The 22,823-nt window shown below is 62.9% G+C and overlaps 2 protein-coding genes across 2 annotated transcripts; one reads left to right on the forward strand and one right to left on the reverse strand.

Annotated features, from left to right (window-relative positions):
• Positions 1–1,604: 1,604 nt before the first annotated feature.
• On the reverse strand, positions 1,605–13,103 carry SLC12A9 (solute carrier family 12 member 9). The gene is given in 14 exon segments (XM_036389154.2): positions 1,605–4,720; positions 4,722–5,032; positions 5,484–5,630; positions 6,365–6,539; positions 6,704–6,896; positions 8,241–8,365; positions 8,701–8,783; positions 9,048–9,205; positions 9,301–9,412; positions 9,519–9,626; positions 9,843–10,142; positions 10,370–10,507; positions 10,680–10,814; positions 12,890–13,103. Coding segments are annotated over 14 exon segments (2,691 nt in total). The 5' UTR covers positions 13,071–13,103; the 3' UTR covers positions 1,605–4,195.
• Positions 13,104–15,501: 2,398 nt separating this feature from the next.
• Positions 15,502–22,196, forward strand: PRSS56 (serine protease 56). The gene is made up of 17 exons (XM_054515914.1): positions 15,502–15,646; positions 16,390–16,551; positions 17,129–17,326; positions 17,828–17,881; positions 18,195–18,384; positions 18,483–18,591; positions 18,669–18,828; positions 18,962–19,104; positions 19,245–19,395; positions 19,480–19,668; positions 19,761–19,922; positions 20,067–20,130; positions 20,340–20,502; positions 20,909–21,062; positions 21,170–21,250; positions 21,474–21,580; positions 21,689–22,196. Exons 1-17 carry the CDS (start codon positions 15,502–15,504, stop codon positions 21,860–21,862), a joined length of 2,406 nt encoding a protein of 801 aa, XP_054371889.1. The 3' UTR covers positions 21,863–22,196.
• The last annotated feature ends 627 nt before the right edge of the window (positions 22,197–22,823 follow it).

Below are 22,823 nucleotides of genomic sequence, written 5' to 3' on the forward strand. Positions count from 1 at the left end.
CTGGCTGGAAGATAGGAGCATGGGACTCCCCATGCCTGCACTTACCCTGAGATGCACTTGGTACCTTGGTTGGAGCATGATGGATGCACGTGGGGGGTGGGGAGGGCCTGGTGTTATTAACAGCCCTGGGTATTGCTCCAACAGGGCTGTAAAAATTAAAGGCGTGTGGATATAAAATAATGGATAAATCTGAGCTGGCCGCAGAGTGCTGCGGTGTCCCGCAGGTGTTGGCATCTCAAAAAGCCACAGTACAGCAGGTGTGGGATGGGCATCTGTGGGTAAACATGGGGCATCAGGCAGTGCCTGCACCCTCTTCCTAATGCTGACTTTCCCAAAAAAGGTCCGCTGAGTGCCCTGAGAGGATGCGCAGGCAGTGCCAACCTGTGGAACTGGTACTGCGAGGCAAGCAGCTGCTGCTGGAGCTGGAATGGAAGAAAAGAGTTTACCCCTTTGCAGACTGGGCTGGGGCACAGGGCACTTGCTTCTGGATACCCAAGCTCTGCCCAGCCCATGCACACCCAACAGCAGGATCCGTGCCGTGGGGCCAACACACCCAGAGATCACCAGGTGGCTGTGAGCATCCCGTGGCCCGGCGCTCATCATCACCCAGCCCGCCAGCCCCGCTCCGCCCTGCCCATCCCGCGGGCCACCCCGCCGGCATCCTCATTTTCCCCAAGATTAGCCGCGGCGCGGGAGCCTCCGCGCATCGCCAGCAGGTGACAAATAAGATTTTTCCACTCTCCCGAGCACCCGGCATGGGTCTGTCATTGAAAATGCAAAGCAGCGCGGTGCCAACCTCCGCCATCCGCTCTCACCTCTGTCAGCCCCTCAGCGCTGAGCACCCAGCCAGATGAACCCCCCCACCATCACCTCCAGACCCCAGCTCCACCCGCTGTGCTCCCTCGGCAGTGCTGGGGTGCAGGGCATGGTGCCTTCACGCCTAATAAAACAGGGCAGGTTCCCGGGGGTTTCTTAGAGGGCTGCTAGTTTGGGAGTGTCAGCCTGGGTGGGCAACACGGCATTTTGGTGCACCCACATGCTGGCGGACGTTTGCACCAGTGAGGGGCTGTCCCTTATAGGAAACACCTGGCCCAAGACTTGCCTGTTTGGGGTGGGCATCACCCCACAAGTCCCACCCCAAGGAGGCCCATCCCCAGCACCCAAGGCGGGAGTACGGGAGCGCTCCGCCCCACAGCTGGGTGCATTCAACCATTACCCACAACCCTCACCCGTGGACTCACCTTTCCCAAACCCCTCAGTTGTCGTCGCCGCCCCTCACCCTCCCCAAAACCCTTCGGTTTCCCCCATCTCCAAACGTAGCATCCCTTTAGTGCCGTGCCCCCAGATCAGAGCACGGCACCCCCCGCAGCCCCCAGGCCCACTCCCCCCGCAGCCACCGCATCTCCCCTCCGCTATTGTCAGAGGGTTGCCTCTGCCTCTGCCTGCGAAATTAATTCGGAGGTGGAGAGGGAGAATTATGTAAAGTGTGGTTATTCTGGAGCGGCGGGGGAAGCGCGGCTGATGGCAAAGTGCCTTTTTGTGTGTTTAATATGCATTTTTTTCCAGCGGTGCATTTTCAGGCGGGTAATTTGCTGTCTTTTCAGACCCCGATCAGTATCATTTCTCTGGCAATGACAGCTTTTATTTGCACTGAAATGAATGCTGCAAAATTTCCAAGAAATAGCCGAGGCCCTGTTGGCTGCCCACCCCCACAGGGCCGGGGCATGGGCACCCACCCCCAGAGCCCTGCCCACAGCCCCATTTGGCAGCAGAGTCCTGGGGTTCTGGGCGGATGCATGGGCCAGTTTGCACACCCCGAGTGCACAAGGGTGTGTGCTCCCGTGGCTCCCCCCTCCTGGAGCCCTGTGTGCACATCAGGGTGTCACACCTAGGGGTGGGTATATACACTCACACCAACGTGTGTGCAAATACAGACAGCCCTTGTGCACGTGCACAGCCCCCAGCACAGCACCCCCTCCCATGTGTACACACACACACACTCTTTCCTTGTTAATGCATATCCCTGCCTGAACATCTACACACATACACACACATGTCCCTGCTTGTGTGTTGGTGGGTCCCCTCCCCACTTTGTATCCCCCAGACCTTGGCATTGCACCCCTGATGCAGAGCACCAGGAGGGTTTGGGGGTCCCCCATTCTCCGGGCTCTACCCCAGCACAGCCCAGCGCTCGGGGAAATCAAGGCACAGAGGGGGCAGGCACAGAAGGGTCCTCTCTGCACAGTCCATCCCCTCTGGGCACAGACAGCAATGAGTGGGAGTCTGGAGGAGATGCAGGGGTGTGAGTGTGGCTGTTTGTCTGCACCTCTGGCTGTTGGGAAAGAGGAAAACTGCTGTTTGTGTAGGTGTGTGCCGTGTGGGCGGTGTGTGCCGGAGCTGGTTTGCCGGAGCCGCGGCGCGGGCGCGCGGTGCTGCCTCTGCAGCGGCCGTGATGCTGCACGGACACACCTGGCTGTGCCTGTGCGTGCCCGTGTCAGCCCCTGCCTGTGCCACGGGGTGTGTGACAGTGTGTCTGCAGCGGTGCCATGGGCACACATGTCCATGCCCCTGCGTGGGCATCTCTGACTGGGACAGCAGCCCTGGATGTGCCCAGGCACGTGTGGCCCAGATGTGACACGAATGGTGTTGCAGAGCGCTCATGCATGGGCAATGCTGCACTCCCTGCAATGCTGTGGGGGCTGCATGGTCCTGTGCCTGGGTTCCCATGCACCCCAAGCCCTGGGACACTGCCTGCAGAGGTGCTGGTGCCTGGCATGGCCAAGGTTAACTCTGCTGGAGCCCATGGGCACAGTGAGGGGAAGCTTTAATTTAATGAAGTGTGAGGCTTTTTATGGGCTTTTAATTACGTGGTGATAATTAACATTATAGGCCTCTGGGTCCCGCTGGTGCCAGGCTGCCCTGTGCCAGCTTCCGACTGTTTGTAAATAAATCCCGTGGGATACGTGTTGCTCACCCCAGGGCACCCAGCTCCTGCAGCAGGGAGCAAAGCCAGCCCCAGCCCCCTCCTCCCCATCCAGGGCACAATCCACTGCAAAATGTGGGTCTCCACCATTTTTCCTCCCAGCTGCACCCAACCACCTGGGTTTTGCCAGCCCTCTGCCTGACCAGAGCTGCCAGACAGCAGTGCCAAGTTTGGTGAGAGCAGGCACAGGCAGCAGTGCCACACTTGTCACCCCTGCTGGAGCCCAGCCTGGCTGGGAGCAGCCCCCCGTGCTGGGGCTAATAGGAAGCAATCCATCAGACAGCACTGGGCACACTGCCCACCCACCAGGCACCCGATGGATTTATCGTCCAGCACCCAGGCAATTTCCTGCCCTCCTCTAATCAATAAGGGAGGGCAGGGGGCAAGACCAGCTTCCCCCTGCAGGTCATGATGCGTGTGGGGAAATAAAAATGCCCCAAAAAACAGGTCAGGAGACCCAGGTGTATGGGTAAGGACCCCACCACAAATAATTTCCCCATTTTCTGCCAGCACCAGGGGATCAGCAGCCATAGGGGTGGGGGGACTACAGATTAAAGCATCTGGATATCCCCCATCTAACAGCACTGGGTGTACAGAGCAAGATCCAGGATGCCATACACTGCAGCCATTAGGGCCAGCACCCGATTGCTTCCCCCACCCATCCAGTCACACACAGGGAGCCCAGGCCTCCAGGCTCCCCTCCCCCACCCTTTCCCATTTAATTTTTCCTAATGAAAGGCAGGAGGATGGCGGGGAGCTGGGGCACCAAGGTCGAGGCTGCCTTTAATCAATCCCCGCTGCTGGCTGGGTGCCCGGAGGAGCTGGTGGAGGAGAGGATGGGGGCTGCGGCAGGGGAGGAACTACAGAGGGGGTTGCAGGGTGCAGCTAAGGGGCTCCCAGCAGACAACTGGGGCACCCAGTGCTTGCCCCCCCCCCCCAGGACCCTGCCATGCCCTACTCTAAAGAAAAGGCACCGTGAATGCACCGTGCTGCCCATCCAGCCCCAGAGCTGTTCTGGGATCCTGCCAGGGCAGCTTTAATCCTCTGCAGGAGACATCCCCGAAAATTAAACCCCCTCCCTCCACCCACCTCTCACTGTGGGGTACCCTCTTTGCCCTCCAGGATGAAGACACTGAGGCCATCCTCAGGCTCAGGCTGCTAAAGGCACTGGGCAAAGGAGTGTGCAGGGAGCAAGGGGGACCTGGGGGTCACCTAGAGCTGGGTGCTGGTGACGGCACTCACCCCGTGCACCAGCACGGTGGGGCCCAGCCCGCGGGTGAGCAGCTCCAGCTGGTGCAGGTAGAGTGGATAGAGGCTGGTGTCGGCTGGCGGCCGCGGCAAGTACAGGAAGCGCACGGCCGGCGCGGGGCTCTGCTCCAGGACCAGTTTGTTGGCAGCACGCACGTACTCATCTGACACTTGGGTGGTGTTGCTCGGGAAGTTCACAACCCCTTCCTCCTCTTCCTCCTCCTCCGCTGGCCCTCCTGAGGGTCCCTGGCAGGTTTGCCAGTGCAGGTGGGTGATGGCATCCCAGGGCACCAGCTGGATCTGGGCCTGGATGCGCAGGTCCTTGAGGAGCTGGCGCAGCTTCTCCTCCTGGGCATGGGGCATGGTGCCTGCCTCCACGCAGAGGAAGAGGCGCAGGCGGGCCCGGCGCCAGGCCCGCGCCATGTTGAGGACGCAGGCCATCTGCAGCAGGAACAGGCTGCAGGTGTCGGCGTAGCGGGCGCTGTCAGGGCCGCAGCAGGTTGACGGGCCAGACGTGGATGGTGGGCGGGGGGCTGGCGGCCCGCCGCAGCTCCCAGGCCTTGTCCAGGCTCTCCAGCTGCCGGGCCAGCAGGACATTGCGAAGCATCTTCAGGGCATCAGCCACAATGCCCACGTACTCCCGGGCTGACAGCAGTTTGGGAGTGGCGGCTGCCCGCAGCGGGGGGAAGCCCAGGGGAACCTCCTCACGAGCACTGGTGAAGGCAGGGTGCCGGGCCAGACCGTCCTGCGGTGCCTCGTCGTCGTAGAAACCCAGCACCAGGGTGTTGGGGCGCATCCCGCCTGCCAGAGAGACCGTGCCAGCCCAGCTGAGCAGAGGCAGAGGGCTCCACCAGCCCTCCTGGCACTGCAGGTGTCAACAAGCCACAGCTTGACTTTGGCATTGCTCACCCTGCCAATTTCACACCCCTCAGGATCAAACCTAGATAGCTCCAAGACCTGACTCCATTTTTGCACTGCCCACTCAATAAGTCTTCCACTTGGCTTTGGGACTGCCCATACTAGGTGCTTCCAAACACTGTGGCATATCTCATCCAGGTATCTTCAAGCCCCTCAACACTGCCAACAGCGATGCTTCCAAACCCCAAACTGCCAACAGCTCATCCCAGATGCTTCCAAGAGCAAATTTGGCTTGGCATCGACCATTCAGGTGCCTCCAAACCCCTTGGCACTTCTCAACCCACAGGGACAGCAGGATGGACCCTCACCCATGTCCAGACCAGGCACCACTTACCAAGGCCAGAAGTGAAGAGGAGCTGCCGGACACCGTGCCGTACTGAGGGTGCAAGGGTGAGGCTGACAAAGGCCTTCACATTCAGTTTGTCCACCAAGCTGAGCCATGAGTCCTGCTGGGGCTGCAGTGGGTCCGAGGGCAGCATGTCTGGGTGGGGAACAAAACCAGCATCAGTGGGACAGATATCCCATACTGGGGCTAACCCTGGTGTCCACCCCTGCTGCAAAACCCTGTGCCCACCCCAGCACCTGTGAGATGGAGAGGTGCTTACAGAGAGAGATATAAAATTGTACATAAATGTATAAGAAACCCCAGGCAGCCCCATCCCCACTCCCCAATTTCAGGCCATTAGTCACCACAGCAACAGCAGGGAAGGGGGAACAGAGCCTGTGCATCAGCCATGTCATGTGCCAGGGAGAGCACACGTGTGCACATCAACACACATGAGAGTGCAAACACACCCCAGACACCTGGACACACAGCAGCAGGCATGAGGTGAGGGTGGACACAGGGACACACGTGTGCCAGGCTGTGCAAGTGTGTGCCCACGTGTGTGCTGGGCGTGTACAGGTGCTAACCTGGCTGGCACATGCCTCATGTGCACGCCAACACTGACACACGCAGGAGCCCCACGTGCACGTACAGGGATGGACACTCGTGCACACGCATATGTAAGTGTGTGTGCACAGGAGGCATGGGACAGACACAACTCACTGATGTCCCCATAGCAGCCAAGCACAACGTGCCACACATGTGCCTAAGATGCTGACATTCCCCAGCCATCAACTGGTCAGCAGGGTCAACCCAAGAAGCCCAGGAGTCCTCTGGCACCACAGCATAGTGCAGAGGCCATTAGCACGGGAGACAGTGCAGATCCTCACCCAAGTCCTGCAGCTCCACATGGCCCAGGACGTAGAGGCCGCTCTTCTTGAGGTCATTGACAAAGTCGATGAGGCGGGCACTGCTTCGCGGGTTCTGCACCATCAGCAGCATCTGTGGGCGCCAGAACTTGACATGGTCCTTCCGCACATCCAGCATCAGCAGGTACTTCCGCACCTGCAGGACGGAGGGAGGGAAACAGACGAGGAACCCTTTTTGTTTCACCAATCCACTCCCTGGGGATGCCAGTCCTGAGGACATGCTTCCCAGGACATAGCCGAGCTGCCACAGGGACACCAGCTTTCCACCCCATAAGGGGACAACAGGAGGACAGCACTTACCTGATGAAAGATGAGGGCCTGGCTGATGTAGCCCCAGGTGCTGCTGGGTGAGAGGTAGTGAAGGGCAAGGAGGAGGAGGAGGAGGAAGCCCAGGCTTGCTGAGGCCGACAGAGGGCTGATGAGGAACATCATGACACAGCAGCCTGCGATGCCCAGCAGGCACGTGTGCCAGGTGAAGTACCGGAAAGTGGGCCTGCAGCAGGGAGGAGGGGACACCTGCTATCATGTGGTGCCCATGCTGCCTGTGGGGAGAGCACAGCAAGGGCAGCTGTGCCAAATGGCCACGCCACCCACCCCCAGTGATTCTGCTGTGCCAGCCCAGGGCATGTCAGGCACCCCATGTGCCTGGAGGAGAAGTTATGGAGGGGAGATGGTATCTCCCGGGGCAGTGGGCAGCCTGTTAGTGCCAGCCCTGGGCAGACAGGGCAATGATGGCCATGGGGCTGGCACTGTTCTGGAACACCCAGGTAGTAATGGGCAGTGCATGGCAGCGCTGCCAGCCATGGTGCCCGCTCATTCTGGTGCAGGGAGGCAGAGGCGGGGAGGCGAGAAGCTGTTATTTTCTCTAATTGCTGTTTTTCCTGAAAGGTAATTAAAATCCTTTTCCGCTGTGCTTGATGCAGACCTCAGTGAGGGGAGGGGGGAGGAACCAGATGTGGGGTGGGTGAGGAGCCTGTTGCTACCCATCCCAGCAAGCTCCCCCCAGGCACTGATCCTGCCCCATTCCATGCCAAGTCAAGGAAGCAGCTGGGCAGGGCAGATGGGGGCCAAGCCACAGCCTGGCACAGGCATCAGCTCTCCTTTGGGAATGGGGCCTCTGGGGGACTCCCAGGCAGTGCCCCCCAGCCCTACTTGTGCAGCACCTCTGCCCACCTGGGGGACTCTCCGTGCTGTGGAGTCAGCAGCCTGCACTGAGGGCAGTGGGCATCACCCAGGAGGGAGATCAGGCTCCCCCAGCCATTCCCTGCACCCCAGATTTGGGCAGCCCTACGATTGCTCAGCCTCACACCAGAGTAGCCCACACCTTGTACCACAGGCTGGGCCTGCCTGCTACACATACTCCTTCTTCCTGGAAGATATTTTCTCCTCCTCCCACCCAGAATCCTCCTTCCTCCCTCCCCCTTCTCCATTAGTTTAATTAGCGCTAATGGAAAGTGGGCTCCATCACTGCTTGGCAAACAGCCCGGGGGATGCCGGCCGGGCCCAGGCTATAAATTACCTCTGGAAGCCTGAGGGGAGGGGGCGGGTGGTACCCATGGTGCTGGATTTATCCATACCCACTCAGCAAAGCAGTGCCAGTGCACGAGAACCGTGCCAAGCCAGTGCCATTCTACGACCTGTCCCCTTCTCTCTCCCCAGGGATAGGGGTGTCTTGGTCCCTCTAATGCCCAGGAGAGGAGCTTTCAGCATCTCTGCCCACCATCTCATCATAAATCTCAGGCACAGGAGTGGCAGGGGAATCACAGATAGAAGAATGGAGGGATGGGTGCCTGCCAAGCATCTCAGCACAGCCTCTCTCCCCTGTGGCAGTGGGTACCTGAAGTTGGGGGCCGAGGCCCATTCCAGTGCCAGGCAGGCCAGGTTGACAGTGGCATAAACCAGGAGGAAGAAGATTGTCACGACACTTGCGATGGTGTTGAGCTTCCCAGAAAAGAGCACAACCTGAAGAGAGCACAGGGTGAATGCATGCCCTGGGATGGCACGTCAGACATGCGCCCAAGCCACCCCTGTCCACCTGGGGTGTATCCCAGGGGTATGATGAGTAAGGGTACAGACAGGAATCCCTTTCCCTTTTTGTGATTTATCCTTAATTTATGGGATACCTCCCACCTCAGGGAAGGAAGGGCACAACTTCAGTAGGACACCCAGGGCAGGGGGGGGCTGGGAGAGGAATTCCACAGGGCAGAGGGACATGCCAGGCTCCACAACACCCAGCCCAGGTGACAACCAACCTTCACCCAGTGAGGCCAGGAAAGAAGCATGGCTGACAAACTCACCTGCACCACCAGCCAGGAGAGGATCACTGCCATCACTGGGTTCCCACTGGCAGATGTCTTCTTGGCCAGCGCCAGTGCCTGGCCTGCAAGGCAGAGCAGGGAGGCTGGGCTGGGATGCTCCAGTAGGCAGCCACAGGTTCAACCACCTGCCAGGAGCCCCATCCCCACCCTGAGTGCCGGGGCGGGGGCAAATTCCAGGACATGCAGGTGACCCAAACGGGCACGCAACAACCCACAAACCATCACCTCCACACCAAGAAGGGAGTTCCCTGGTGTCAGGGCTGGTCCCTAGCAGGGACAACCTGCTGAGGGGGCTCCACGAGTGCCAGGGCATTCTGGGCACTCACCAAAGAGATCATCCCGAGCCAGAGCGTACAGGATGCGGGATGCCCCGATGAGGTTGCTCATGGCTGCAGAGAGAGTAGCAGCATAGATGCCCACAGTGACCAGTGGTGGGAAGATACTGATGTCACGCAAGAAGCCATAGTCTTTCTGCAGGAGGGTCCTGGAGAGGGACACAGACACACTGGCATCTGCTTCAGCCCAGGCCAGCATGCCCTGACACCAGGCACACCCTGGCATGCAGAGAGGTGGCCATACCTGTTGCAGGTGGCACACATGAGAAAAGCCAGCAGATTGTAGACGAGGTAGGTGAAGAGCACAGCAGAGATGGTGCCCCGTGGGATGGAATAGCTCGGGCGCTTCAGGTCCCCTGTGGGCAGGAGCAGGCAGCATTAGTGCCCACAGGCACAGCACACCCCTGATCTCTCCCAGTTCCTGTTCCTGGTGACACCCTGCCAGGCACCTCCTGTCCATACCTGACATGTTGGAGCCTGCCATGATGCCAGTGCAGCCATTGAACATCACTGCAAAAACGGAGCTGAAGCTCATCATCTGCCCGGTGGTGTAGTCCACATCATACCTACCTGCAGGACACACAGACAGGGGCTGTGACAGGCTGTCCAGGGTGGCACAGCCCCACCACAGGCCCTCTCCTCCATGTCCCCACACACAACCTACAGGAGAAACCATCCCACAGCACCTGCTTTGTGCCCACCAGCTGCCCCCACCCTCGAGCAAGCCCCATGTGATGTGGCAGTGCCAGTGGGCACGGCGGGCAGGCGGGAGAAGCCTCTCCTCACCGCCCAGGTTGTCTCGCAGGGTGTTGAGAGAGAAGCCGGTGAAGGAGCCGTTATCAGTCTCAGTGCCATTGCCATTGGGCAGGCGGATGGGCACCTTCAGGGGCCGTGTGGCGAAGAAGCTGACAAGGATGGTGCCCAAGACAGCTGCAACGATGAGGAAGATGAGGAAGGTGGCCTTGGCGTAGATGGAGGCACCCACAAGGCACACGAGGAGGCAGAGCGCCAGCAGCACAGTGCCATAGAGCAGCTCGTACCAGTAGCTCTGGGGCAGGACGTGGACACCTGTGCCCGCTTCTTGACCTGGGCAGAGACAAGTCAGGATCAGCCAAGCTCGAAGGGGGCATCACAGGGAGCTGAGAGCTACTAGCATTGTGTCAGGCGTGATGGGCATCAACTTACTGGCCAGAGGGCTGGGTGAGCCATGCTGGCTCTGCTGGGCATGGTGCTTTGCATGCCTGGCACAGTGCTAGGGCTGCTCAGGTAAGGGACACCTGCTGTCCCCTGCCACCACGCAGGGCAATACTCACCAGGCGGGATCCCAAAGCTGTCCACCACTGCCTCCACCAGCCCCAGCACATAGAGGGCACTGCCACACACATTGGCCAGAAAAAACATGATCCCGATGCTGCCCCCAAACTCCGGGCCCAACGCACGGCTGATCATATCTTGCTCGAGTCAAGGGAAGATGTCAGCAGCACAAACCACCGTCATTTGCTCCCATCCCTCTCTCCCAGGCCAACAGGGTCCCAGCCTCAGCATGGCACCCCAAGGCCACTGGGTAGTCACTCAGCTTTGTCCCACATGCCCTGTCCCAGCAGCACCCATAGCAAAGGATACAGTAGGCTCCTCCAGCGTCCAGTGCCCCGTTGGTGGCAATGGCACACACAGATAGCACTGTCATGCCAATGATGAAATATGCCACTGCAAACATGGCCAGGGCCTGGTACAACCCAGCATGACCCACCACGAACCCTGCCAAGGATGAGAGAGGCCAGTGTGCCCATTAGCTGAGCATGGACAGAGTCCCTAGGTACTGCCACCACACAGACCCCACCCCACTGAGGCACGTGGCCACTCCCATCCCTGTGCCCACACCTTCCCCTAGGACCTGCCAGACCACTCCCTTCCAGGATGAGGATGCTTCTACCTCCCACCCCCAGCAGCACACACCAGTGTCTCCCTCTCTCAGGGTATCTCCATTTTCCACCCGTGTCTGGCCCAGGTGTGCCCGAAAACCAAACAAACAGGGAAGGGGCTCTGCTGCTGGGACCCCCGTGCCCTGCTGCTACCCTTGCTCCCCAGAGTGGGGAGTCAGGAGCTCCCCACAGGGATCCCCTTGCTGCCCCACTTGCCTACAGCACAGCAGGAAGTAGAAGCAGTCCGGGTGTCCCTGCCAGCCCTGGCACCACTCCCGGGGCGGGTGGGTGTTCCTGCAGAGAGGGGCCCAGAGCCCCCCCGGCCCTGCCCTGGGGTGACGGCAGCGATCCCGGCTGGAGCGATCCCGCCTGGCGACACTGCGGGCAGGAAGGGGCTGCCCACGGCTGTGGGCGCTGCCCTATCTCAGCCACAGGCCAGGCCGCGGATGTGCCCGCGGGAGAGGCAAGGGGGGGTGACCGGGGCACAGGCACCGCAAGGAGCCCTCGGGGCGACAGGCTGGGTTTGAGGACACCCGCTGCAGTCCCAGAGAGCCGGAGGGCATCCGAGTCCCAGATGTAAGGGGGTGTGGTGGAAATAAAGGGATGCCCCAAAAGCACTGTGGGCCTAAGAAGGAAGGGCTGCTAACCCAGGAGATCGGGGGAGCATGTGAGGTGTGGGGGAAGCGGGGAGCTGACAGGGAGAGCCTTGGCCCCCCCAGAGTGGGAAAGTTCCTCTTCCTGGCAGCTTTCCTTCCCCTCCACCCGACACCTCCCCTACAGCCCCGCGGTGCCCGGGGTAACACAGCCCCGGGCGGGGGGCCAGGTCAGGCAGGGAAAGGCCGGTGCCCGCTGTGGGGCTGGCGGAGTCAGAGCCTCTACGAAGTCCCCAGGCAGGGGAGTGAGAAAGGGGTGAATGATGACAGGGGAGCGCCGTGCCCCCATCTCGGGGGTCTCCCAGACAGGGGAATGGTCTCAAAGCCCCCATGGCCCGGCGGGGCCTCCTGGGCATGCAGCCAACTCCCGCTCTGGGTTTTCCGTGGGCGGAAAGCGAAAGAGGAAAAGCTTTTCCCGTTCCCGGACCAGAGCAAACACTGCCCGCCCCGCCTGCCCCGGGCCATACTGGGGCACCTACCCCTTCAGGCCCCGCAAAGGGCTGCCAGCTGCCCCAGCCCATGCCCATCCTGCCCCTTTCGTCTCCCAGGGGTCACAGTAACAGACTCATAATCAAACTGGCAGCAGACTGGGAAACAATGCGTGCCCTTTGCACACACGCAGAGGGGAAGCTGAGTATCTGCTCGGGGACACCAGGGTTGTGCCCTTGAGACACTGGATGGGATGCAGGGAGAGAACTGGGGTGTTTGAGCCTGCTACTGCAGGATGCCTGGGAAGCAGCGGGATCCCAGCACTAGAGGACAGGTGGACATGAAGGCACTGGAATCCCGTTTAGGGGAAGACACAGGATTCTACTCCCGGAACATCAGAGTTTTGAACTAGGGTCCCTTACGCAGGTCCCTAAGGTCCTAATTGGGTTCCTGTACTGCAGGTTCCTGTCCCTGGGTCCTGAGACCCGAGCCCCCAGCCTAGTGGGATCAGGTCCCCACCTGACACACAGCACCGGGACCCCAGCCCGGTCCGGAACTGAGCAGGCAGGGGAAAGGCACGGGGACCCCAGACTGTGGGCACTGGGGTACGCACTGGAGCGGAGCACTGGGACTGCAGCAGAGACGGAGGCCCAGGAGAGGGCACTGGGAGGGCACTGGCGACCCGGACTGGGTGGCTCGGGGCTCCAGAGACGGGGGCCCCGGGATTAGACGGGGGCCGGGCTGGGGGTACCAGGCAGAGCTGGTGACTCTCGAGGGGCCCCGGGCCGTGGCCGAGAGCGGGGGCTGCCCCGGGGGCGGCGGCACTCACCGAGGCGCAGGAAGAGGACGACGCTGAACATGGAGAGCAGCGTGGGCACCACAACGCCCAGGAATGTGGGCAGCTTGCGGGGGGCGGCGGCGGCCCGGCCGCGCTCCCGGCCCCGCTCCTCCTCGGCCGAGCCGCCGCACAGGCGGTACGTGAGCAGCGCGCTCCGCTCCGAGCTCGCCATGGCCCGGCCCAGCCCGGCCTGGGCCCCGCCGATCCCGAAAAGCGTCCGGTCCCGGCCCCGGCCCCCGCCCCGGCAGCCCCGCCCGGCGACCCGGTCCCGACCCGCCGGGCCCCGCCCCACACACGGCCCCGCCCACGACCCGCCGCTCAGGCCCCGCCCCCGACCCGACCGCGCCCCTCGATAGGCCCCGCCCCGTGCTAGCCCACCATCGAGGCCCGCCCCACCGTGCACTCTGCCCCGCCCCTTTAGTGGCCCCGCCCACAGCCCCCCGCTCTTGTCCCCTGTCCCAAAATGCTCTCCCATAATGGTCCCCTCCATCGCCCCCCCAAGCCCCACCCCAACACCCCCACAGTGACTTCCTCCCCAGCCCAAGTCACTCTACACCCCCAACCCTCATCCTCGGCCCTTCCGGGGTCTTCTCACTCTGGTACCCGGCACTGTCCCCCCCACTCGCGTCCTCCGAACTCGCCCCACTCCTCTCGCACCCCAAAACCCGCCCCTGCGTCCCCACGCGCCCCCTGTCCCCGACCCCCCAGTGGCCAACACCAGATACCGGCTCATGTAGCCCCGGGCACCCCCGGGAGCTCCGGTACAGCCGCCACCCATGTCCGCTCCCCCGCCCCGCGGCGCTGCCGGCCGGGCTCGGCTGCCCGCGCCAATTACCGGACAATTGGGGCCCCGGGGGCACCGTCCCCCCTCGTCCGCTGCCAGGGCTGGGATCTGCCCGGGCCCCGGGGTCCCACTGCCGCCGCCGCCCGGGGCGGCCGAGCGCCTCGCCAATTAGGTTAATGGGGTTGGCACCGGCACCGGGAGCAGGGGGCACGGTGCGGCCGGGGGCGAGCACCACTCCGGCCTCAAGTTCCCGCGTGGGTGCCGACTGCGGTCAGCAGAGCGATTGGACCCCCGCGTGTCGCTGGTGGGGGGGATTCGTGCGGGGACACCGGGACGGGGCGGGAGAGCTCTCCCCTGTGTGCTGCGGTGCTGTGTCCCCCCACTCGGCCCCGCCGTCCCCCGTGGGGCAGAGGCACAGCGTGCCCCCGCGGCCGAGGTGGGAGCCCGCGCGGCCGGGGCTTTCATCTGCGGCGGGCCTGTCGCCGTGCCAGCCGCGGGCAGCCCGTGCCTTTGATGTGCCTCTGAAGCGGCATTGTCCGCGCCCCGCTGGCACCATCGCGGCCGGGGGGACCAGGAGGAGCGCGGGCACGGAGCCGCTCCTGCCCCTAATGGGGACGAGCATCCCCCGGACTCGAAATGGGTATGGGGACACGGGCACCCGCTGCACTTACTGGGGGCAGAGAGCGGGGCGTGGGTACCCCCTATGGAGTACAGAGATTTGAGCACGGGCACGCCCTGCTCCCCAGAGGACATGAGGACACGGACAGCCCCTACCCCTAGCAAAGACAGAGCTCTGGACACGGGCACCCATCTCTTCCCCCTAGCAAAGATGGGCATCCCACAAATGGACATGGGACCCAGAAACCCCAGTTCCTTTTACAGGGACAGAGGAGGGGGCATGGGCATCTTCTGCACCCCGAAGAAGTGATGGAGATGCAGCTGCACTTTCACCAAAGGAGCTGAGGCTGGGCTCCTGGGCACACGAGGGTGGCAACTGGGGCAAGGCAGTGGCATCCCAAAATGTGGACCAGCCGACCGGCAGGCACATAGCAGACTGTCCAGTTGGGCTGGTGAGTGTAGCCCTCCAATCCCTGGGGCCAAAGCTGCCCCCAACCCGGGTCCTCTGCTAGAGAAGAGAACAAGCAAGAGGGACAGCCGGTGACACGGTCCCACCGGCCCCGGCCGGGGCACGTCTTCCTGCCTGCACAGGACAGGGCATACTGCGGCGAGGGGCATCGGAGGGGTATCCCCGGGGGCAGCCGCTGCTCAGCACGGGGGTGCAGTGCCCTTACGCGGGGCGATCCGTTCAGCCAGGCTTGGGCTGGCACAGAGAGCAGGGACCCCGGCCCGGACACCCCCGCCTTCCCTTCCCCCGCCTGGTGCGCTCGGCCGCTCCCGGCCCGCTGCCCGCCTTTGAAACCGCCGGCGGGGCTCCCACGCCCAGCCCGGGCCCCCCGCGCCCGCAGCCGCCGGTGCGTTCCCACCCGCCCGGGGCCCGCAGGAGGGAGGGTGGCGCGGCCAGGGCTTGGCGTGAAAATGATCAAGGGCCGCGGGCAGCGCCGGAGCGCAGCACCCGTCTGATGCTGCCCGCCCGGAGGCCTCGTCGAACAAAGGCGGCATTGAGGCCCCGGCTGCGCCCCCCCCGCGCCCCCCGCCCCGAGCTGGCATCTTGGCGCGACATTAATGAACTCGCCTGTTTGTGCTCCCCGGCCCCTCTCTCCTCCCACCGCCCGGGGGGCACCGTATATATCCATCCCTCCTTGCCTGCCTCGGGCATTTCGGGGGTTCCCCCCGCCTGCCCCCCTTTGCCCGCCCGGGGATGGAGCAAAGAGGGAAGAGGACACGGGATGGTCTTCTCGGGGTCCGGCTGGTCCCCCCCGTGCTTTTGCTGCCGCTGCTGCAGCTGGTGGGGGGGGCTCCCCTGGGCCAGAGGCTGTACCCCATGCCAGCCAGCATCCTGCAAGGTCAGTGGGGCACAGGGACGGGGGTGTCTTTGCGGGAGAGTCTGGCTGCAGATGAGGTGGCTGTAGGAGACAGGACCCTTGGGTTCACTCTCAGGTAGGGTGGCAGCACAAGCAGGATGGCCAGGTCCTTACCAAAACCCTCTAAAATCCAGGGCATGTCTGTGCTGCCTGGACTGAGTGTCAAGTGCTGCCAGTGGCACTAGGGGACACAGGGGGTGCAGGGAGTGCTGTGGTTTATGCCCTGCAGCACCAGCACTGTGCCACTTCCAGGGGACAATCTGCCAGGGCATGGAAGGTGGCTCTGCATGGGTACAGGTGGTCACAGATAGAGGCACAAGGGGGCATGCACACAAAGGACAGGCACAGGGCTGCACACACATGGGCACATGCAGGAACACGCAGACACGGGCACACGGACCCTGGTACAACCAGTGTGCACTCAAGAGTGTGCACAGAGGTACACGTGGGCACACCTGCCTGAGCTCACACCCTGTCTCCATGTAAAACAGGAACACAGAGTCCTGGGCAAACACCCAGGTGTGCGTGTGCCAGCTGCAGCAGGGAGGTGACACTGGTGGCTGTCACTGTAGGCAATGTCAAAGTTCACAGGCCATGCCCAGCCTGACACCTGCTGTGGCAATACCAGGGTGTGGGCACCAGGCGGGCTAGGGACACCCCGTGGCTGTGATGGGGGGCAGCAGTGGGGGCTCTGGGGGTCTGAGCCCCCTGTGTGCACCCACCAGCGCTGTCAAGCCGGGGGACGCTGGTGCTGGAGGCGGCCCTGAGGAGCGCCCTGCTGGCACTGGAGCGGGCGCTGTCTGAGCAGCAGCGGCAGCGCGGCGCCTGCGGGCTCTGTGCCCCCTGCCTCTTCCCACCCTGCGCCAACATCACCGGCCGCTGCCCACGTGAGTCATGACCCCATTGCCCCCACTGCCCTGCCCTGTCCCCAGGAGACCCTACCCAAATAGAACCCAGGATCCCCAGCCAAACGCAGCCCAGAACCAAACACCATCCCATGCCCAGAAGATCCTACCAAAACCTGCGCCCGTGCCTGGAGACTCTACCCAAATATTTGGATGCCTACATCATCCACTAGAAATCCTATCAAAATGATACCCCAAGATCTTAACCCAAACCATACTCATCCCCTACAGGCTTAACCTACAGGCTTTTACCAAAACAGCGCCCTGACTCCTGAGATATATCCTAACTGCTAATGACCTTGCCCAAGCAGTTCCTATTGTATCTAGATCTTACCCAATCACCTGGAGCCCTATCCAAATCATTACCTAAACCCTTGTGAATTTTTCAGATATTCACCCCAAAAACATACCCCAGTACCCAGAAGACCCTACCAAAACATGCTTACTCCACAGCCTATCATACTCCCTTCCCACCCATCCCAAAGCAGAGACTGGGTTGGCCTGGGCAGTGGAGCACAGGGAGGACATGGCGATGCCCACAGCCCTGCTCTCATTGCAGCGCCAGCTGTGCCCCCTGCCATGCCCCCCAGCTGCCAGGCCCTGCTGGATGCCCAGGCACTGCCCGAGCTGCCCCAGCGGAACCGGGCGCTGAGCCAGGCCTGTGCCCCCTACCAGCGCCTGTGCCCCCCCGAGGGGGCCCTGCACACCTGCGCCCCGCTCAGCGCCCAGCTCTGCCACCGCCGCCTCCAGGAGTGCCGTGAGTGGGCACCTGCACCCCCTGCACCCTCCCAAAGATGGGAGACCCTACAATAATAAATGGGATATCCCCAGGGGATGCTTGGAAGGGATATGGGGTGCTGGGGTGATAGAGGGTGTTGGGATGGAGTGGGGAGATGGTGGAGGTGAGGGTATGGGAGAGTGATAAGGGATCTCTGGTGGGATGGAAGGCTGGGAAATGGATCTGGGAAGGGAGTTGGAGATTTGGGGGATGGAGGTATTTGGAGTGATGAGCAAATTGGGCTGGGCTGGGACACTGAGGGGCAATGAACAATCTGGGTGGGAGAAGTGAGCAAGGGGAGATGGGGATACTCGTCACTGGGGGTGATGAGCACTCCCTGGGGTGGTACAGGGATGTTTGTTCGGGCTGATGGGGGTCTGGGGAACTGAAAGGAACTTGAGCGACTTGAGGACAGCAGTGCTGTGGTGGTGACATCGGGGGGGAGTGTCCCCCACATGCCATGACAGCCTGTCCCTGCAGAGACGGTGGCCGCAGCCCCGAGTCCTGACGCAGCAGCGGAGGCGACAATGCCAGGTGAGCCGGGGCGGCCCCGCCGTGCCCACACCACCCCCCCACCACGCCGGCGGGCGCCCCCGGCCCCCGGCTGCCTGCTGGGCCGGGGGGCAGAGGTTAGCGTCGGCAGCTGCCGGGCTGCGGGGTGCCCCCGGCCCTCCGCCCGCTCGCCTCCGTGAGCACGATGAGGCTTGACAGCGCGCCCGACGCGCCTCATGTCCCGCCACCCCCTCCACCTGCCACGGCCATCGCCGGCCACCCGAGCCCACCTGGGAGACGGGGTGTCCAGCAGCCGGCCAGCAGGACGCCCCCCTCATCCCGACTTTGTCCCCAGGGAGCTGCGGGCGCCGCGGGGTCCCACACGCCAACGGCACAGCCCCCCGCGGCCGGATCATGGGCGGCAGCGTGGCCCCGCGGGGCGCCTGGCCCTGGCTGGTGTCGGTGCGGCTGCACGGGGAGCTGATGTGCGGAGGGGTGCTGGTGGGGCGCTCCTGGGTCCTCACGGCGGCACACTGCTTTGGCGGGTACGGTGCGGGCACGGCAGTGCGGGAACGATGCTCTGCAGAGGCGGGCACGGGGAAGCACCATCACCCCTGTAACCGGCTGCCCCTCACCCCGCCAGGAACCGGAACGAACTGGCCTGGACAGTGGTGGTGGGCGACCACGAGCTGGGCAAGCCGGGAGCGGGCAAGCGGGCAGTGCCCGTCCGGCGCATCCTGCCTCACCCTAAGGTCGGTGGAGGTGGGCACCACCCCCACCTCCCTGTGCATGCCCCGGGGGCCCACACCGACATCCCCACATCTTCCAGTTTAACCCCAAGACGTTCCACGGGGACCTGGCGCTGCTGGAGCTGGCAGTGCCGCTGGCCCCATCACCCACCGTCAGCCCCGTGTGCCTTCCCGGAGGCTCCGCGGAGCCCAGCCCCGGCACCCCCTGCTACATCGCGGGCTGGGGCTCCCTCTATGAAGGTAAGAGACTCCGTGGGATGTTCCCCTCTGTGCCTTCTCTGGTGCCCAGCCAGCGCCCCGAGGCAGGGCAGGGGGATGTGAAAGAGAGATGTATGAGCACAGGGGACCCCATAACGGGTGCCTTGCCTGGCAGAGGGACCAGCAGCTGACGTGGTGATGGAGGCACAGGTGCCCCTGCTCAGCCAGGAGACGTGCCGGGGTGCCCTGGGCAAGGACCTTCTCACCAGTGCCATGTTCTGTGCTGGGTATTTGTCTGGAGGCATTGACTCCTGCCAGGTAACACCGTGCCTGAGGGACTGTCAGCACCCCACTTCAAAAATCCCTCACACAGTGCTGGGCACTTACACAGCCCATCAGTATGGCTGGGGTCCCAGCCCAGCCCAGTGCACTGGCATTTCCCCTGCAGGGCGACTCAGGGGGGGCCGCTGGCATGTGAGGACCCCACTTCGCACCATTTTGTCCTCTATGGCATCACCTCGTGGGGTGATGGCTGCGGCGAGCGGGGCAAACCAGGAGTCTACACGCGTGTCACTGCCTTCACGGACTGGCTGAGTCTCCAGATGGACTGTGAGTGCTCCTGGCCGCACCGCAGGGGGCACGGAGATGCCCAGGGGGTTTTCAGCACTCATGGCAGCGCCGGTTCTCTCACAGCTGCCCCTGGCAGCCGAGAGCCGAGCTGCTTCGACTTGCTGGCCGTGGCACAGCTGCCCCCCGAGCAGCAGTCCCCGGAGCGCGCCCGTCTCTGCGCCTTCTACGCCGGCTCCTGTCGAGCTCCTCAGGGCCGGGCCACCTGTGCCCGTCTGGCTGAGGACACCTGCCACGCCAGGACGAGGCGATGTGGTGAGCTGGGGGTCGTGCCAGGGCTAGGGTGTAGGGAGGGACCCCATTTCTGGCGTGGGACCAGGGTCAGGTCTCTCCCTCTATGCCCACAGAGCTGCACTCCTATGCCCAGACCTTGGTGGATCTCTTGCACCAGGCTGGGGACTTCATCCGAAACCAGTTTGATTTCTCCTTCCTCACCCGCACTCTGCCCCAGCTCCTGGGCAAGATCTACGGGCACTTCTTCCCTCCCCGTGTCCGCAGGGATGCCCCAGGTACTCTCCCAGGCTGGACCACCCCATGCCCACTTGGGGTCCCCTCAGTCTCTCCTGTTCTGGTGGTTGGAGCACCAGCAGCCTGCCCTGGCTTCCCAACAGGGCTCCTCTATCCTTTGTCCTGTCCTTTTCTTGTCCCCACAGGCCTGGCTGTGGCAGGGGGCCAATCCAGCCCCACAGCAGTGGGACCCCAGAGACCCCTCAGCAGGTGAGGCATGGTGGGCCACGGGATGAGGGGCTAAAGAGGCTGGGGAGGTGGCTGAGATACTGGTGGGCACTGACATGGCATTTTGAGGACATCCTGAAGCATTGGGATCCTGTTCCTGCTGCTACCAGGGCACTCCCCCAGAGTGACCAGGTGGGGTGCAGAGGGTGGCACTGCCCACCCAGTCTGAGCTCACCCCATTGTGCTTCCAGGTGGGGGGGCAGGCGGCTGCCCCCCTTTGCAGAGCTTTTTGGGGTAGTGGGACCCCAGCTGCAGGACTGGGTGGAGGCTCTGAGGACTGTGGCAGGGGGCAGCCACCTGGTGACAGCACGGGACAGGGAGCAGCTCTCCAGGGAGATGCAGCTCTTCCTGCAGGTATGTGGGGAGGGACAGGCTGGGGGACCCCTGTCCTCTTGTGACTGGGCCACCACGGACCAAACCCCTTCAGTTCCCCTGTATCCCCTCCTGACACCCCTTGGGTCCATTGTCCTCTGTGCAGTTGCAGAAGTGGCATCTCTCACTTTGCCACCACAGAAGGGGCATCTCACCCTCCCCAAATAAACCAGTTCTCTGAGTCCAGCCAGTGCAGAGCCAGCCATGGGTCTGACCCTGCAGCTTAGGATCTGACCCAACACAGCCACAAAGCACTTGCATGTCACCAGTGCCCTGTCTGACACCAGCACACCCATGCCCTGCACTCTGCCCCCGTGCATGTGGCTGTGCCCACGGGTGCCCTGTGGGTGCCCTATCATCTATCCTGTCCCACTCTTCCCTTCATCAGGGTGACGATGTGGTGGAGGAGATGGTGGCACAGGGACAAGCCTTCCTCTCCCAGCTGCGGGCAGAGCTGGACCTTGGCACCACCCTGGAAGCCACGGAGCCACAATGGGCATCTGGAGAGCTGGCAGGGACCCCCATGCCAAGCCATGAACCCCGTGAGCCTGGAGGGACTGGGGCCAATGGGGCAGCAGGGTGTCCATCCACTGGCCAGCTCTGTGCCCAGCCAGTGCCCGCTGGCGTTTTACACCTCTCTCGGTGGCAGGGAGGGAGAAACGGGAACTGGTGCCCACGGAGCTGCCCAGGGTGGAGGAGGAAGAGGAGGAGGAGGCAGGTGTGGGCAGAGGTAAGCTCCCACAGATGCTACAGAGTGCAAGGTATCACCATGGGAACGGTGAAAGCCCAGCCTTGCACCCCTGTCTTTTGCTATACTCCCCCCCTCTGCCCGCGCTCCCCTGGTGTCCCCAGAGCAAGGGTGCTCCTCCCTGTGGTGGGCAGCAGCACAGTGCCCCCACGATTGATCCCTGATGTCCCCTCCATGTCTCCGCTGCCTGTCCCGGGGGGTGCAGCCTGCCCTGGCCTCAACGCGTCGGCAGCGCGGGTGGGCGCAGTGCGGGACCTGTACGCCTGGGTGCTGCGCGTGCCCGAGGCACAGCTGGCCATGACCTTCCAAGAGGTGAGTGCCACACACCCTGGCAGCCAGCCAGTGCCACCCCCCTGCCTGCCACTGTCCCACTCTGCCCGTGGCTCCCCTGGGCCTCATGGTGCTGTTGTCTCCCCACAGATCCTGGTGGACTTGGGCTCCAAAAACACCAAGGGACTGTACCGGGCGCAGGTTCGGGCCACTGTGGGGGGCCGCCCCACAGTCTTCACTGGCCTTGTGGGGCTGGACAGTGACACACTGGCCCGTAGCATGCCTGGCCTGGTCGCTCTGGCGCTTGAAGCGCTGAAAACCTAAAGGGGCAGTGTGCTGGCATGGGGAGAAGGCACTGGGGCAGGTGTCCCTTATGTCCTTCAAACACACTCCACTCCCAGTTTTAGGCTCTTCCACCCCTTTCTCCCCAGTTGTACCTCAGTCTCTCCTCCCACCAGCACTTCCTTACTTCCCCAGGGCAATGGGGCCCTGGCAGGTACCTGAAGCATCTCAGCCAGGAATCACAGTCCTCCTCTCCCCTGGAACCCCCACCTTGGCAAGCCCACCCTCACCCCATCTTCCCTAGAGCACCTGAGCTGTTATTTATTTGTACAGAGAAGTTTTATTTTTCAATAAAGAAGGGCTCTATTTTCCAGTAGCTGGTGAATGTGAAGCAAATGCTGTGCCACACAGTGCTGGTGAAGTGGGTGACAGTGGAGGGACTTTCCAGGGCAGCTATGATATCCCATTGCATCCCCCTTCCTATCCCCCTTGTACTTTGAAGTGATGCCTCCAGCCTTGGTTCCTGCTGTGCCCACCCTGGCAGACTCCCCAGCCCCTTCCCCAGGGGCCAGACACCCTCCTGTCCCCGCAGCACCCACAGCACAGCACTGGTGCTCACCCTGGTGACACCCTCCAGGACCCACATGAAACCTCCCGACGCAGGGGCCGAGTGTGCCCGGGGTCAGTGGTCAGAGGTGGGTGCCAGCCCTGTGCTTGGGCATCAGTGGGTACCCTGGGGACCCTGCTGTGGGGACCCTGCCACTCCGAGCAGCATCACTGGGACTGCTGAGCAGCAGGGCAGGGACGGCTGCCCCTGTGCCCAGCAGTGCCTGTGCTGCAGTGCCCAGGCTCAGGCTGACACCCGTGGGGCCAGCAAGGCCAGCTGTGCCTGCCCATCTCCCCTTCCCTGCACGTGGGGTGCCGGAAGAGAGGGGCTGGAGCAGCTCCCTGGTGCCGGCACCCTTCCCCCTCAGCACCTGGCACCATCCATCTCCCGCTCCCT

This window comes from Molothrus ater, chromosome 10 (genome assembly GCF_012460135.2).
Source record: "Molothrus ater isolate BHLD 08-10-18 breed brown headed cowbird chromosome 10, BPBGC_Mater_1.1, whole genome shotgun sequence".
Lineage (NCBI taxonomy): Eukaryota > Metazoa > Chordata > Aves > Passeriformes > Icteridae > Molothrus > Molothrus ater.